General features: G+C 39.6%; 1 protein-coding gene across 3 annotated transcripts in view; it reads left to right on the forward strand.

Annotated features, from left to right (window-relative positions):
• KLHL2 (kelch like family member 2) overlaps nt 1–15,570 on the forward strand; it is a 107,522-nt gene that overhangs the window by 13,027 nt on the left and 78,925 nt on the right. For 2 of the 3 annotated variants that reach the window (XM_044767005.2, XM_044767006.2), the window contains exon 3: nt 9,674–9,780. The exons of the other annotated variant lie outside the window; for it this stretch is intronic. In XM_044767005.2, coding sequence (XP_044622940.1) covers nt 9,674–9,780 — 107 coding nt within the window. The remainder of the gene's footprint in view (nt 1–9,673; nt 9,781–15,570) is intronic. 3 annotated transcript variants of the gene reach the window in all.

Consider the following 15,570-nt stretch of genomic DNA (forward strand, 5'->3'; position numbering starts at 1 on the left):
ACATTTCGAAATGATAATATATTGGATATTTTGGGTTAAATAGACAATATATTGAAATTAATTTCACTTCTTTCTTTTTATTTTTTTCCCGTGATTAATAGAAAGTTGTGACCTGCAGTATATTTTTATTGTACAGTACTGGTCTAGGGTATTTAACATATCATTGCAAAGAATATGGCTAAAAAACTTTTAGAGAAAAATGTAACTGTCTTTGGTGGTGGTGGTGGTGGTGGTGGTAGTGGTAGTGGTAGTATTTCTCAGGAGTAGCAACCCTCCCAGTGCTGAGGTAATTCTCAAGTGTGTTAAGAGTCACTGCAGTGAAAAGAGTGACTTTAAAAGTAATGGAAGAATGAGTAGCTTTTTTAAAAAAATTAAAAGACTAATGTATGTATTAACAGTCTTGGTTTTGTTTTCTTAGCACTTTGTGAAGGACATCTATTTTTCCCCTGTAGTTTCCTTTGTGAAACTCCTCTCATATATTTAAAAGCTTGAACTAAGAAGAAGGAAGTGACTTGAACTTTCCCTTAACCTCTTTGGTAATGTCTTCCTAAAGGCCCACCCTTCAGGTCCTTTGTTTGTTTATTTCTTCTTTACTTAAAGATTCAATAAATATTTATCTGCTGGTTACTGGAGAGACAGTGGTGAGCAAAAACAGACATGGGCTTATGGTTGACTTCAGGAATCACACGCATAATTTACTGTAAATTTTTTTTTAAAGATTTTATTTTTCCTTTATCTCCCCAAAGTCCCCTAGTACATAGTTGTGTGTTTTTAGTTGTCGGTCCTTCCAATTGTGGCATGTGGGATGCTGCCTCAGCATAGCCTGATGAGTGGTGCCATGTCCACGCCTAGGATTTGAACCGGTGAAACCCTGGACCGCCGAAGTGGAGCGTGCAAACATAACCACTTGGCCCCGGGGCTGGCCCCTTTACTGTAAATTTTAATGGTAGTAAGTGCTCCAGTGGAGGGCTGCCTGGTGCTATGAAAGTGGATGACAGTGGTCAGGGAAGGCTTCCTTTTCAAGGTAGGAGTAATTGCTGAGACCTGAAAGCAGAATAGAGGTAAGGAAATGAAGTCAGGGTGGCAGTGGGAGAGATTAGGAAACAGTGTTCCGGGCATAGGGAATGGCAGTGCCCAGTCTTGTGGTGGAGGGAGCTGGCCTCATTGAAGGAACTGGTGGATAGCTGTATCGAAGATGGCTAGGGGCTCATGGCAAGAGAGGAGGCCGAGTGGGCAGATGGGGGCCAGCATTTTGGTCTTTGTCAGGAGTTGTCATGGGAGGAAGCCATGGGAGAGTTTTAAGCAGGGTTGTGACATGATCAGATTTGCATTTTGAAAAGAACACAGTGTGGGGTGCTGGATGGAGAGTGGCTTGGAGAGGGGCAAGAGAAAGTTAAACTCAATAATGGAGGTTTGATTTACTTCCTAGTCCTGCTCTGACAACATTTTCAATAAGTGGGTTTTCATTTAGTTTTCGGGAGAATATGTAGTGAGATAATCCAGCAGATCTGGCCGTGTTGTTTCAGTTTTTTAATCCTGTTGCAACAGTAGTCATTAGAGTGTAAAATCCAGTGGTTACTAAGTGGAACGGAAAGAAAAATAAGAAAAACAGTCTGGTTATTTTAAGACTGAGATCCTTAATGGCTTTTCTTTTTCTTTGAAAAGTCTAGAAAGGCTGACTTTTAATACACCTCTTCACATGTCCTCCCCCCACTCCTGTGGGGTGTCGTAGCAGTTGGCCTTCCACTGGGGTTGTGTGAGTGGGTCTCTCCTGACCCAGACGGGACTCACTGAACTGCAGGGAAGGTAATGTCTCATGCTCCTTCCCCTGAGGTAAATGACCTAGGTTTGGGGACAGACTCTTTGGCCTTGGGCCAACTGTTTTACTTCTTTGAGTCTTAACTATAAAATGAGGGAGATGGAGGGATGGAGTATCTGAGGTTCATTGCCGCTCTGACCTTCTCTGAGCCTCTGAGATTTTTTTCCTGCTTACCTGCTGCGTGTCATGTGGTGTCCTTGCCTCGTCCTAGGATCATTTAGCTCTGGCCTTCATTCACCTGTTTGTCCCATTTCGGGTGTGAACTGTATAGCTGTGAAATAGTACCTTCTTGGTCTTTGTGTTGCACCATTTCAGGAGCTGTGTGTCACCAGGCTGGCAGTTGATGCTGATTTTCAGAACAAAGAATAACCTTTGAATAGCCAGAGAGTGTTGGCTGCCGGGTCTATAACCAGGATGTTTTAATGACGTCACTAACTGATAGTGTTTTTAAAAGTGAACTCTCTTTGGGATTCATCAGAGCCTTTTTCTTTGTTTTTAATGTCATTCCCTTCTCTCTTACCCCTTATAGCCAATTTGAATAATTCTTAAAAAAAAAAAATCTCTGAAGTGACCTACTCCTCGTATAGCTGAAAATCGTTTATTTCCTGTCCTTGCGTCAACTTCCTGCTGCCAGGAAAAGGTAGCTGAGAGTGGTTTCCTGACTTCTGGGAAAGGAGAACTTCCCTGTTCTCGCCCCTCTGCTCTTGGGCTGTCACCTCTAATTGGTAGATTAACAGCCGTATGTAGAGAGTGTGTTTATGAACCTTCGGCTAATGGAAGTGAGATTTCAGGAGTAAAAGTCACTTTTCTTCCAGTTATAGTTGGTGTAAGGTGTGGGAGTGGGAAGTCAGGAGTTTTGTAAGGTTTGTTACAGAATTAATACAGTTTACAGAAAAAGAGTGTGAAGTTTTCTTAAAATAGTTTTTTGATTTTTTTTTAAACAGGAGGCGAAGATATAGCTCTATGTCCCAGCCCAGTATGAGCTTGAATAACTTAAAATTGTTTGGTTTAAAAACCCTGTAGTCACTTCTAAGCAATGTATTAAACAAGCATTTGTAAGCACTTGGTTCTCCTTTGAAATCAGCCAGTGTGCCCAAAAGGCTGTGTGGGAGCCAAAAGCAGTATCAGACTTGGCCTGTGCCCTTTGGGGGTCTAGACTGCTGCAGGAGATGAACAGACAAGAGGATGAGCTGGTGGAAGGTTGTGTGCAAAATGTGGGTACTGAAGAGGATTCCCACAGGAGAAAGCCACAACTGTCCATGGAGGTGGTTTCAGCTGGGCCTGACGGGGTGCATGCAGTAGGATTCATACGAAGGATGGGAGGGGAGAGGCCGTTCCTGTTCTGGATAATTGCACAAACTAGGGAGGGGATAAACATAACCTGTTGGATAAAGTAAATCAAGAGTTCATGAGGGGAGAGCGAAAGGGGTAAAGGGGCACATGTGTAAGGTGACAGGTGGCAACTAGACTTTTGGTGATGAACACGATTCAGTCTATACAGAAGTCGAAAGACAATGATGTACACCTAAAATTTATATAACGTTATAAACCAATGTTACCTCAATTTAAAAAAAAAAGAGTTCATGCTGGGGAGTGTGTAGAGAAAGGTTAGGAAGTGAGAGAAGGACAGAATTGTGGCAGGTTTAAATAACACGGTGAAGTTGGACTTAATCCTGTGGGCAGTGGGAGTCAGCGAAGGCTTTTGAGAAAAGGAGCAGCATTGTAAGATTAATGATGTCAGAGGAACAACCTGGCAGTGTAGTGAAAGGACAGGTCTAGTACAGCAACACATCTCTGTTTAAACTTCCCAAGCCTGGGTTGGAGGGGGGAGGGTTTTTCAAAACACTGACATATTCAAAATCAAACCGAGTGCTTGTTATGTGCAGCACACTGTATTGGGTTTCTGGAGGAGATGAAGAAGCAGAGTAAATTCCAGATGCAGTATTATTGAAAACATTAGACTGTGAGCTTTTTGAGATGACCAAAAAAGGAACTATCAAAAGGTAGCATTTTGCCTTTAAGTTAAAAAAAGAAACCCAAAACTTCTATTTTCTAGAATATGGGTTAAGGCTGTACTTGAGCTTTAAAAATTTCAGTGAGTGTTAGTGGGGACTAACCTCTTATTTGTTTAGAAGGAAGATCATTTTGAGCCTTAAGTTATATCAGGAGTTGAAAGTTTTCAGCAGGGATAAGTCATATGAAGCAATTTAGATGTTCACCTATATATCATCCAAAAGTCCTAAATATTTAATCATTCAGCTGTAAGAGCAGTTCTTACATTCCAGAAGGTAATTTAAACAAAAGAGCCTGCGGCTCTCTCTCAAAGGAGTGCTTATGGTATGTTCCCCCCAGGACTTTTAGACTTTGTGGACCTAGTTCACCACTAAGATTACATTATCTGTTGTGCCTCTGTGAAACATTTGAGTTGTAGCTCTTCTTTTGTTATTTGTACTTTGTTGCTTAGATGGCAAGTGAATTAAACAACACCCTTAAGTGAATCTGCCTGTCTCTTCATAGCTTTATATCCCTGCTTTTAAAAGAGATTTTTAGGAAATTACATAGGATGTGAATTTTCTTGTTGCTCTAATGTGTCTAGTATATATATTTTTCTATAATAAACCATTGTCAGGTTCATTTGCTTTCATGTTGCACTAGAGTTGAATATAAAACATTCCTTGAAGGACAGAGCAATTGGGAAGAGCCCCCAAATCAAGCTGACTGTTTTATTTAGAAAATTTAAGAGCGATTTTGAAGCTTACAGTCTCAATTTAACTGGTAATCTTCTACAGTGTTCCTTAAGCATTTGTGATGGATCTCTTTTTAAGTGGTGTTTATTGAGCATGGGTAGAATCATTAAACATTTCAAAAGATGTGACGAATGGATGGTGGTAAATGACTAACCAACTTTGGTTTCTTCTCTTTCGCCACATTTCTGAATACCTCCCCTGTGTGAGACACCACAATGCTTCACAGTTTGCCTTCAGTAGCCCCTCTCAGATCAGAAAATCTGACTTTGGTATATTTCTTTTAAATTATTATAGCTGAGAGTATCTACCTGGTGATTTATTTTACCAGGTTTTTTTTCAAAAAAACTTTTAATGGAGAAGTTTCCTTTGTATCAATTCTCCATTTTTTACCAGGTAGTCAAGCTTTTCACCCTCGTGTTCAGAAACTCACCTCTGCAGTACTGTGTCCCCTCTGAAATCCTTTAACTTCCTCATCTCTCTACCCTGCCCCCTCCCCACCACCCTTTCTCTGGCCCTAATATCTTCTTTCACTGTATTTCTAATTATTCTTTTCATCTTCTCCTCTCAACTGTGACCAAGTGTTCTTGCAAGTCCTTGAATTTAGACACATTCCCTTCCCTACAGATACGCTTTCAGAAACATGCCTTCCCCCATGTCTTCTTGTGGCTCTGTTTTGTCATTTTTCACTGTCATTCTGCTATCTCAATTCTATCTGGAAAGAATGGTAGATTCTCTTTCCGGGACCCTTTACTAGTTTAAAGCAGTTTCTAAATCACTGTAGTAGGTTTTCCTATGACTTTCTAAGTTGACTGTCACCGCTTCCTACTTCCTCTTTGAAAATCTCAGCGGGTGCAAATCTGTTGAGGAGACTGTGCTGTTTTTCAGGACTCTTATTGTGGTGGTGAATCTTATTAAACCCAACATGTAGGTTTTCCCTGTGCTTAACTGCCACAGAAATTCAAATTCAAGCCATCATGGTCTTAAGAAGGAAGACAGCAGTGACACTTGTCACAGAGTTCTGTTGTTCTTCAAGATTACTGACATTTTAGCCAGGTGGCATCTGCCTTGTCTGTTAAATGGCATTGTCAGTTATATTAAATTTAGTTAAATATGACTAATTTAAGTCAGCAATCAGGAAGCCTTTCACCTTGAAAATATCTCATCTCCCTACCCCACCTGCCTGCATGCCAGGTAGCTCATACTCAGTGAACAGCAACACCACGTCTGGCTCACCCTCTGCTTCCCGTCCAGTTTTTGATTTCCTTGGCTTCTGACCTCTTGCCTCGTTTCTTTTATGTCTGTCTTTGTTTCTTTGTCCTGACACCTGGTGCTGTTCCAAAGATGACTCTGGGCACATTCCTAGGCTGTGGTTTGTGTTTGCCCCGTGAACTCTGGCTAACAGCTCCTCTCACCAGCCTGGCACCTTGGCTGTTACTCCGATTCCTCTCCCTGTGGCAGGAAGTGCCTCCAGATTTTCCCTGGCACCTGAGGAAGAAAGGTGGGCAGATGCCATGTAATCTCCCCACCACGCCCACTCCCACTAGAAAGTAAATTTGTGTTTCGTGTGACTACTAATTATTTTTGGTATCTCAGAGCCTGATGGCACATTTTACTTTAAGAAGATATGTACACAGTAGTGATAGGTTTTTCTAGTCTTAGGAATTCATTCATTTTATATTGGAAGACCAAAGTGTATCTTGATGTGGTCAGGCATGTTCCCTTGGTTTTCAGAGCAGTTTTTTACCAGAGAAGAACCAGTGTTCATGATGCTGGTTCATTTAGGGGATGGAGTGCTTTTCCTCTTCCTGTGCCGCTGAGTTTTACATAAGGCCTGTGTGACTCCTGTTTTCCAGATTTGAGGTTGGAAGCGACCTCCTTTCCAAAGCTTCCATAAGGTTGGTCTTGGCCTCTCTTGTGTGTTGTTCTCAAACACCCCACACCTGCCCCATCAAAATAGTCATAGGTTCATTTTGTAATTACCTGTTAGCTTGTCTGTTTCTCCCACTCGACTGTAAACTCCTTCCTATCACAGACATTATCTTCTTTATTGTGGTAAATGACGTAGTGCTTGGCACACAGTAGCCACTCTAGGTATTTCATGAATGAATGAATAAATGCAAATTTTGCTAAATGGCGACTTTCTTTATCTCCTTATTCTGGAATCCCTTTCCTTCTACAGACCATTGCCTTATTAGATTTCAAATAATAGGAGCATAAACTCAGAAACTCACCTGTAGACTCTGGGTATGAGCTGCTAAAACAAGTCTCTCTTATTTTTATTGCCAGGCTTTTCATTTATAACCTTCTCCTCTTCGCCCAAAAGTCATCCAGCCTCTTGTGAGCTTGCATATTTGGAAAGAGGGAAGGGCCAGACTCAGTAGACACATGCTGGCTGAAAGAAAAGAAGGCTGGTCAGCTTCCTCTAGTCCTTGAGTGCTGTTTTAAAATATATTCTTGCTGGAGACAGAAAGATAAAAAATTGAACATTAAAGCTAAATATGTCCTTGATTTGTAATGTGGCCCATAGACTACATGTGATCCAACCCAAGGTGTGGCTGCATACTAGTTTGTGCTGTTTTTACCTTATTAGTTAACTAATCAACTAATAAGCCAGTAAAGCTGAGCTAATTATGTCAGTGACAACCAGCAGGTGTTATGCTAGAACGTTTGGATCAATGAGTAATTGTAATTGAAGCTGAAGATAATTAATTACGTGATTTCGAGGTATTCAAGTGTAATTCCACTTAAGTTCCATTTTGAAACTAGAGCACTAAGAAGGATTACTGACAACAGGAAGATAGGCATAAGGACCCACTTGACTCACGTTTGACTGTGTCCAGGTTCTCTGGTCACAGGAGGAAAACCCGGATGGCCCTATTCTGGAGAGACTGTGAGCAGCTCTGCTGACCCCTGTCCCACCTCCCTCCTCTCCTTCGCTCATGCCCTTCTCTCTCTCTCCCTCTCTCTCATCCCTCTCTCACTGCTCTTCTTGTTCCACAGCTCCTCATTGTGCTTTGCAGCTTCAGCCTCCACGCAACAGCACATAGTGTTCTCTCTGTGTGGAGTTCTCGTGCCCCTTCTCCATCCAGCTAATGCCTCCTTGTTTTTAGAACTCAGCTTCAGGTCAGCAGCTGCAGGAAGCCTGTTCTGACTCCCAGTGTGATTTGGATGCCCTATTCCCATAGCGTCTTTACATTGTATCCTGCAATCTTTGCGTTGTTATTCCTTTCCTCTAGTCTCTTTAAGGACGGAGATGATCTTGAAGGGTTTGGTTGAATTTGATTTTTCTAAATATTCTTGTAGAGCTAGTGCTAAATACCCACTAAAATTGGGCCTTTTATAAACTATATATAGAACTTTAAAAATAGTTTCTATTATATAGTTTGTCAGATAATAAATTGGTGTTATTTATAATTTATACTTTCTATTCCCTATTTTATTCAAGCCTTAATGAGTCTTAAAACCACACAGCTTTAGGTGGTTTTGTGTAGTAGTTAAGAGGCTCTGGAGCTGGACTCCATGGATTTGAATCCTGGCATTGCCATTAGTGGGGGCTCTAGGCTGGTTATTCATCCTTAGCCTTGGCTTCCCTAGCTATATACATTTGGGGGGTAAAGATCTTAATAACACCTCATGAGATTGTGCTGGGGTCTAAAGGAGATAATACATGCAGGTAAAGCTCTTGCATAGTCCCCTCCTGAAAACCCCACTGACTTTTCCTACCCTGATGATTTGGGAACCCATGGAATTCATAGAATTGCAGAGTGGTTGTATATTCTCAGAGCAGTCAGTAGACTCTGTCAGTTTTCCACACTGATTTGGAGGAATCACAAATAAGTGACATTGTGCCACCTTTTATGATTCTAATGTGGGACCTGCCTGGTGTCTCACACAGCATCGTGAGCCATTAAATCGGCACTACCCATGAGCCATGCTTCCATCTAAAGGGCATAACAGGCTCACCTCAGCGAGGCCCTGGGATGCCATTGTCACCAGTGCTGTCGTACTCCTTTTTCTCACTGTTTCTCCTAGACTGGAGGGAAAATAGATGCCAGTTGGATCTTCAAAAGTTTTGCTGTGAACTCCACAGAAACAGTTTGTAAGCAGTGCGGAAAAGTGGAAAACTTCAAGGATTTGGTTAAACTCACGGGAAAATGTTGCTTGTAAGCTGCTAGAAAATTGCAGAAGCAGGCAGGCCACCCTTGTAGGAAATGGGAAGCCTGTTCTGACTTGTGTACACTGTGCACATAAATTCAGTTCTCGGATATTTGAGGTGTGGAAAGGACTTGGTTTCACCATACCTATTTTAGTCATTAATGACATGACTACCAGTAAGCTCGGTTTTAGAGTGGGAGTCTTGCTTGTTTTGGAATAAGTATCAGCAACCTTCTTTGCCAAGAAGATATTCTGTGACATTCTTATTTAGTTGGAGTGTCTCATCTAGCAGCTTATATAGCATGTAAAAAGTGTTCACCACATGTTTTTGAATGAAGTGGATATTTTAGAATTTAAGGTATAATTATGTTTGCTGAATAATGTTTGTTTTAAGGTAACAAAATGCTTTTTAAATTTTATATGTGGTAATAGTTTTTGGCCTTGAGGAATGAGATATTTTGCATTGGTAAAACGATCTGATTAAGTTTCAGATGCCCAATTGCCTTTTAAGCAGCAGGGGTAATTGAATATAATTTTACCTTTGCTTGATGACCCAGGGTCATGTTAAATATCTGTTTTTTGGATACTCTGACCCAATTTAGGTTCCTACATATGTTTTATTTTGTCTTTCTCTCAATGTCAGACTGCCATCTGCCACTTCTGCTGATGCTGTTCTTCATTCAGACTACTTCCCATTATACAGTTCCATTGATGGTTTGCTGCCAGTAATTTCCTATCAGTTGAGAAATCAGTAATCGAGTTTGGAAATATTTCTCTGTTAAACAAAGGCAAGAATTTGAGTGAGGGCCCACGGCATGTTGGGCCTTTGTCATAACTATATTAGTAAGTCTCAATTTCAGAAAAGTGGGCTTTTACTGTAATATTTTTGTATAGGATGTTTAGTACATTTATTATTGGTATCATTAAAATTTTTTCTCTGCTTTGTAAACAGTCAAAATTTGCTGTGTGATGTCACGATTGTGGCTGAAGACATGGAAATCTCTGCTCATAGAGTGGTGCTGGCCGCCTGTAGTCCTTATTTTCATGCCATGTTTACAGGTATGAAATATTTTAGTTATGGATGTTTTTTAAATGTATACAGATCTGGACTTGTCTTTCCATATTTTCTTTTCTTATTAACATTTTACTTTTATGAAATTAAGCATCAAAATGGAAGAAAATCCTCTAGCTTTCTTCCAAATTCCTCCTCATCTTTGGTTTTTGATGTAATTATGTTGTGTGGGTGTGTACATTGCATACACATAGTTGGAATTTTATGCTTAGTTTTCCCCCTTTACATTCATATTTACATATATTAGCTTAGTTTACTTTCTTGCCATTTATAACAGCTTTTGGCATTTTATTATTTGGCAAAAGAAAAGTACTTTTACTGTATTTTACATTTTTTTCAAATGATTTTCACATTTACTTCATCCAGTGTTTACAGTGATCAAAGAGAGGTTTATTTAATGTCCTTTGATTTGGGAATATAAGAAAATAATGTGGGTACTCAGGCAAGTGTAAAAATATGTAGAATGAGTTTAGTACTTCTGGAAAAAAAGTAATTTGTGCCTGCCACACTTGAAGTCTTTAACCTCATTCTTTAAAAAAAAAAAAATTTAAACATATAGTACTGTATGAAGAAATGAAGTTATTATCTGTTTCAACAGTGAGCTTATAATCTTAGAGTATTGGTAGGGCAAAGAAAATACATATAAATACAAATGTAGTTATACAAAAAAGCACAAATACAAAGCTATTCATACTTTAGAAACTATTAAGTATTTCCTAACATTTTACTAGATGCTTCAAGGAATGCAAAAACAGCGTAAATAAGCTTCTCACCCAATAGCTTATGGAGTCCCTGGGGAGGTGAGATGTGCACACTTTAAATACGTACAGTGTATGGAAGATCTGTGTGCCCAGTGCAGTGATACCGATGATGAGGACTGTGACGGGCAGCATTGAGAGGAGGCAGTCTCACGTTTCCTGAGACCTAATGGATATAAAGGTTTTCACAGATGAAGACGAGCGCAGAAGGCCTTGTGGAGAGAATGGGCTTGGTATTCTGGGGAGAGGAGTCTAGAGGCCACCTCACTTTCTCAGCCTATTGCGGTCTTGCTGTTACTGAACTGAGTTAAATAATCAGGAATGTGAGAAGGATAGCAGAGGGGCTGTGAGCCAAGTTGGGGAAGTGATTTTGGAGGGGACCTTTACCTGAGGCTGATTTTAAAAGTCAGTACTATTGAAGGGGGACTAGTCAAATTTTTATGTCTGGGGTTCACTTCAGTCTCTTGGTTTATGTCTTATTTATTACTCGTGGACACCTTCTTGAACAGAATCTCTAGGCTTGTAAGAGGAGGGTTCAGTCTGGGATGTGTTGGCCTTATTTAGGAATTCCCTAGTAAAGTGTTGTCTCCTGTAAGTGGCCTTCCTTCAGATGACACTGCTATTGCCACTTACTTGTTGGAATTACTGGACCTTTGGGGTCATCAGTAACTTTATCAGTCTGGGCTTCATCAGTTTCCCTTTCTGGAAAATGGGCACGATCATGTTACTTTCTAGGATTTTTATAAAGATTAAATGAGATCATATATGTGTGAATTTCTTAGCACTTTACTTGGTACATAGAAAATGCTCAGTTAATGTTGGCAGTAAGAAGTATGGTCTCCATCATTGTTATTTTTTACTTTTCCTAAATGCCTTTGCTCTGTATTCTGTAAGAATAAAAGATTGAGAAAATCTTAGACTAGACTTTTTAAAAAATATTTTCCACAGTTACAAAAATAAAGGGATTAACATAAAACTACAAGATCAAGGTTAGTTTCGTTTCCCCTCAAAAGGCAATACGTAGAGTCTCCCAACTCCCTAAGCCTTAGACATCCAGAGACATAGATGCTAGAGACGGGAGATCTTATTATATTTTTGTCTTTCTTCTGTTTCCTTTGTAATCTAAACTACATTTCAGTTTCCCTCTTTTTTTTTTTTTGTCTAATGGTTCTCAACTTTTCATGTTTTAGCTGACAGGCAATTTATGAATATGTGAGCTTTGCCTAATGGTGGGAATGAGGCCCTGAAGACATTTTGATTCTATGAGTATTTCTAGTGTATCTCAGTTAACTGGTGGGTGGGTACGTCTTACAGTTCAACCTGTGTCTGCCTGAGAGTACTTGGTCAAATTTTAGATTGCTGTGTGCTAACGTAGATGCAAAGTAGGGATACTATGTTAATTTCTGGCACATATAAAATGTGAATTGAGTACCTCAGTTGTGTTTTTTTACAACTCTATTGAAGTATATTTTACATAAAATTTACCCATTTCAAGTGTAGGGTTCAATAATTTGTAAATTTACTGAGTGCCATTACCATAAATCAATTTTAGAACATTTTTATTCCCACATAACGTTTTTGAGATTCATCCGTGTCATGGTATGTATCATCAGTTTGTTCCTTTTTATTGCTAAATAGATTTTGTTGTATGAATATGCCTCATTTTGACTATCCATTCACTAGTTGATGGACATTTGGGGTTTTTTCTAATGTTGGAGTAGTAGGAATACTGCTGCTGCGAACATTCCTGTGCAGTTCTTTGTGTGGACAGATGTCTTCATTTCTCATGGGGGTAGATATGTAGAAGTAGAATTGCTGGGTCATTGCTGTGGTAAATTTATAATTAACTTTATAAAAAACTGCTATGCTGTTTTCCAAAGTGTCTGCATCATTTTACATTCCTATCAGCGATGTATGAGGTTTCCTATTTCTCCACATCTTGTCAACTTGTTGCTCTCTTTTTTTTTTCAATTGTAGTCATTCTAATGGGTGTGAAATGGCATCTCTTGTAGTTTTAATTTGCACTTCCCTAATGACTAATGTTGTCGAGCATCTTTTCATATGCTTATTAGGCTAGCCTTTTATGGTTCTTCAGCAATAGCTATTTACCTTTCTGGCAATCTTTGTATGTCTTCTTATTTTGAGTCCGCTGAATAGTCAACATTTTGGCAGAGATGAGGGAAGGAAGATACGGAAATTGGTGTAGGTGGTTTAGTGTATGTACATTCATTTAAGATTTGCTAGAATATGAGTCCAGTGTTTATCTGTTTTCTTGGTTTGAAGCCCTGTTAAACTCTATTATAAAAAATATAGTGAGGCCAACAGGTAGACCTTTGCCTGCTTCCGTCCCCTCCTACACTGTTGTCTATTTATCTTCTTGTGTTCAGTGGATGATCAGAAGTGCTTGTGGTGTCACAGGGCGTTACCCTCCTCTTTTGTTTTCTGTGACTCACCTCTTAGGAAATGAGGAGTATGCAGATGTGCTTTTTTGCCCTTTGTTTTCAATCTACCATAAACTGTAGGTGAATTTTTCATTCAAATTGTATCACCTAAAAGAGAATTGTTACTCATCATAGTTCCAAGTATTTGGGTTAAGCAGGAAGGTGAAAAGCAATTCTGTAATAGTCACAAGTTCTTACTTTGTGAGGTGTGGGCCTGTTTAGAGCAAGGTGGGGTTGTTTAACTGTTACTTAAGAAAGAATATATCAAATTGGGTTCTTGTGTTTCTAAGTTACTTGTTTGTTACAAATGTGGCATTTAGAAAGCTGTTTCTCTTACAAATACATTTGAGACTTGTTTGATGCCACAGGCATCAAATCTAGTGGGAAATATTGAATTTTTATTTGTATCTTTTTTTTATAATTTCTTTTGTCGTATTAGACATGATTCAGTAAGGCAAATTAGAATAGCAAAAGATCGATTATTATTTGAATGATAAGGGAGATTTTTTAAAAGTTGTTTGGTTATATTTGTCTAAGAGTCATGCTTTCATTCATCAAGGAATATTTATTGAGCATCATCTGTGTACTAGGCATTATCTTAGGCTTTGGAGACCATAGAGATGAACAAGACAGGCAAGTCTCTGTTCTTATGATTCTCATTGAGGAAAAGAGGAAAGGTCAGACAGAGTAAACGTAAAGAAAAGATGATTTCTGATATTACTGACTGCTGTGAAGAAAATTAAATAGGGTGTTGTGCATAAAGAACCTAAGAATGTTTTAGTCTTCACAGAAAAGAAAACTCCACTTAAACTGATTTAAATAGTAAGGAAATGTATTCTCTCATTACTGGAAAGTAGGCTGGGCAGCATGCGTGATCAGATCTGCAGCTTGAGAATTTCATTAGTGATCTGCTTCCTTCTGTCTCTCCTCCTGCTGTCCTCAATAAAAATTTTATCCTAAGGTTCCTTCCTCACGTGAACGCAAGACGCCCACCAGAGTGGACATCTTTCTTTTTTTCTCTCTTTTAGGAGCTAGGAGACCCTTTCCAGAAGTTACTCAGACTAGACCAAAACTGGCAGGGGAATGCAGTTACCACATTAGCCTTAGATTAGTTGTAGAATTGGGCAGTTATATATCATGACCACCATAGAGAGTGGCTGGCAGGGGCATCTGGCTCCTCTTGCTAGAAGGAAAATACCTGGGTGTCGGTAGCTTCTTTGAACCCAAGACTAATAAGGAACAAAAGGGCAATAATGATTAGAGTAGATAATAAGTGGAACTTGTCATACGGAGTTCATGTCAAGTGGAGTAATGGAATAAAATTTATTTAATAAATGAAATTGTAAATTTGTCATTCGCTTCTTAGGATTTCAGCATAGTAAAAGCTTCTGTATTATACTTTTATGTTTTTTCCCTCATATTTTTATATGCTAAACAATAACAAATTAGAATCATAGGATTTTTTAATTGAAATGGATCTTAGGGTTTGCCCTCTTAAGCCTATTTACTTTTTAGAACTTCAGAGTAGATAAAGTCACCAGTTTGTGCTGGGTGCTGACTAAAGGTCCTTGAGATGGAAATGTTTCTATGTATACATATGTCTGTAAGCTTTTACAATTAGGAATAATTCATTTCTTTTCTCAACAAAAAGTAGACATGATGCAGTGTTCATTACTGAAAGTACTTAGCTCGGCTTGCAGTGTTTGGTGGATGTTCAATAAATGTTTGTTGACGAAGATCCTTCTTAGCTGGAATACCCACATTCAGGACTAATTTAAGTGTTATTAATTATGTTAAGTAAAGGTGCTGCATTTTAAATTGGCTCTTGTTTTACTTTTCATTCTTCTAGTCATTCATTCATCCAACAAATATTTATTGGGTATCTACCATATGTGGGGCATGGTGGGAAACAGAGGTAAGAAAGACATCATCTCTTCTCCCAGGGAGCTCAAGAATCCAGGTGGGGAGAACTAGGTATTATTATGACAGGATGGATTTGCAGGACGTACCCAAGCGTACCCAGGATGAGAGCCTAACCCAGCCTTGGGTCACCAACAGGTAAGGCTGCCTGGAGAGGTTCCAGCTGAGTCTTGAAGTATGTGTAGATTTTTCATGGTGTGGGTTAGCCTGGGGAATGAGGGCTTGGGGAGACAAAGAGGACAAAGCCCAACAAAGGCATCAAAGTAGGAAATTGCTTGGTGTGTGTGGGAAAACTACAAAAAGTTCCTTATTGATGTGTTTTAAGACTAGAAGTGAGAGAGAGAGAGGAGGTTGGATAGCGAAGCAGGGGCAGGACATGGAAGGGGCTTGCATGCCTGGACCAGGAGCAGCTGAAGGCTTTTGAGTGCCATGGAGTCCGTCCTAGAGAGAGGGAAAGAGTTAGGAGGTTGCTGTGGTGGTGTTGGCAAGAGATGATGGGAGCCCCACTGGCACAGTGGCAGAAAGGATGGAGAGGAGGTGAGGGGGTTGATTTGAGATCTATTTGGGTTAATTTTGCAGGTTTTAGTGAATGATGAGATGGGTGCATAAGGAAGAGGAGAGAGTCAAAGACGACCCTCAAGTTTTTAGTGATGATGTT

This window comes from Equus asinus, chromosome 3 (genome assembly GCF_041296235.1).
Source record: "Equus asinus isolate D_3611 breed Donkey chromosome 3, EquAss-T2T_v2, whole genome shotgun sequence".
Classification (NCBI taxonomy): Eukaryota; Metazoa; Chordata; class Mammalia; order Perissodactyla; family Equidae; genus Equus; species Equus asinus.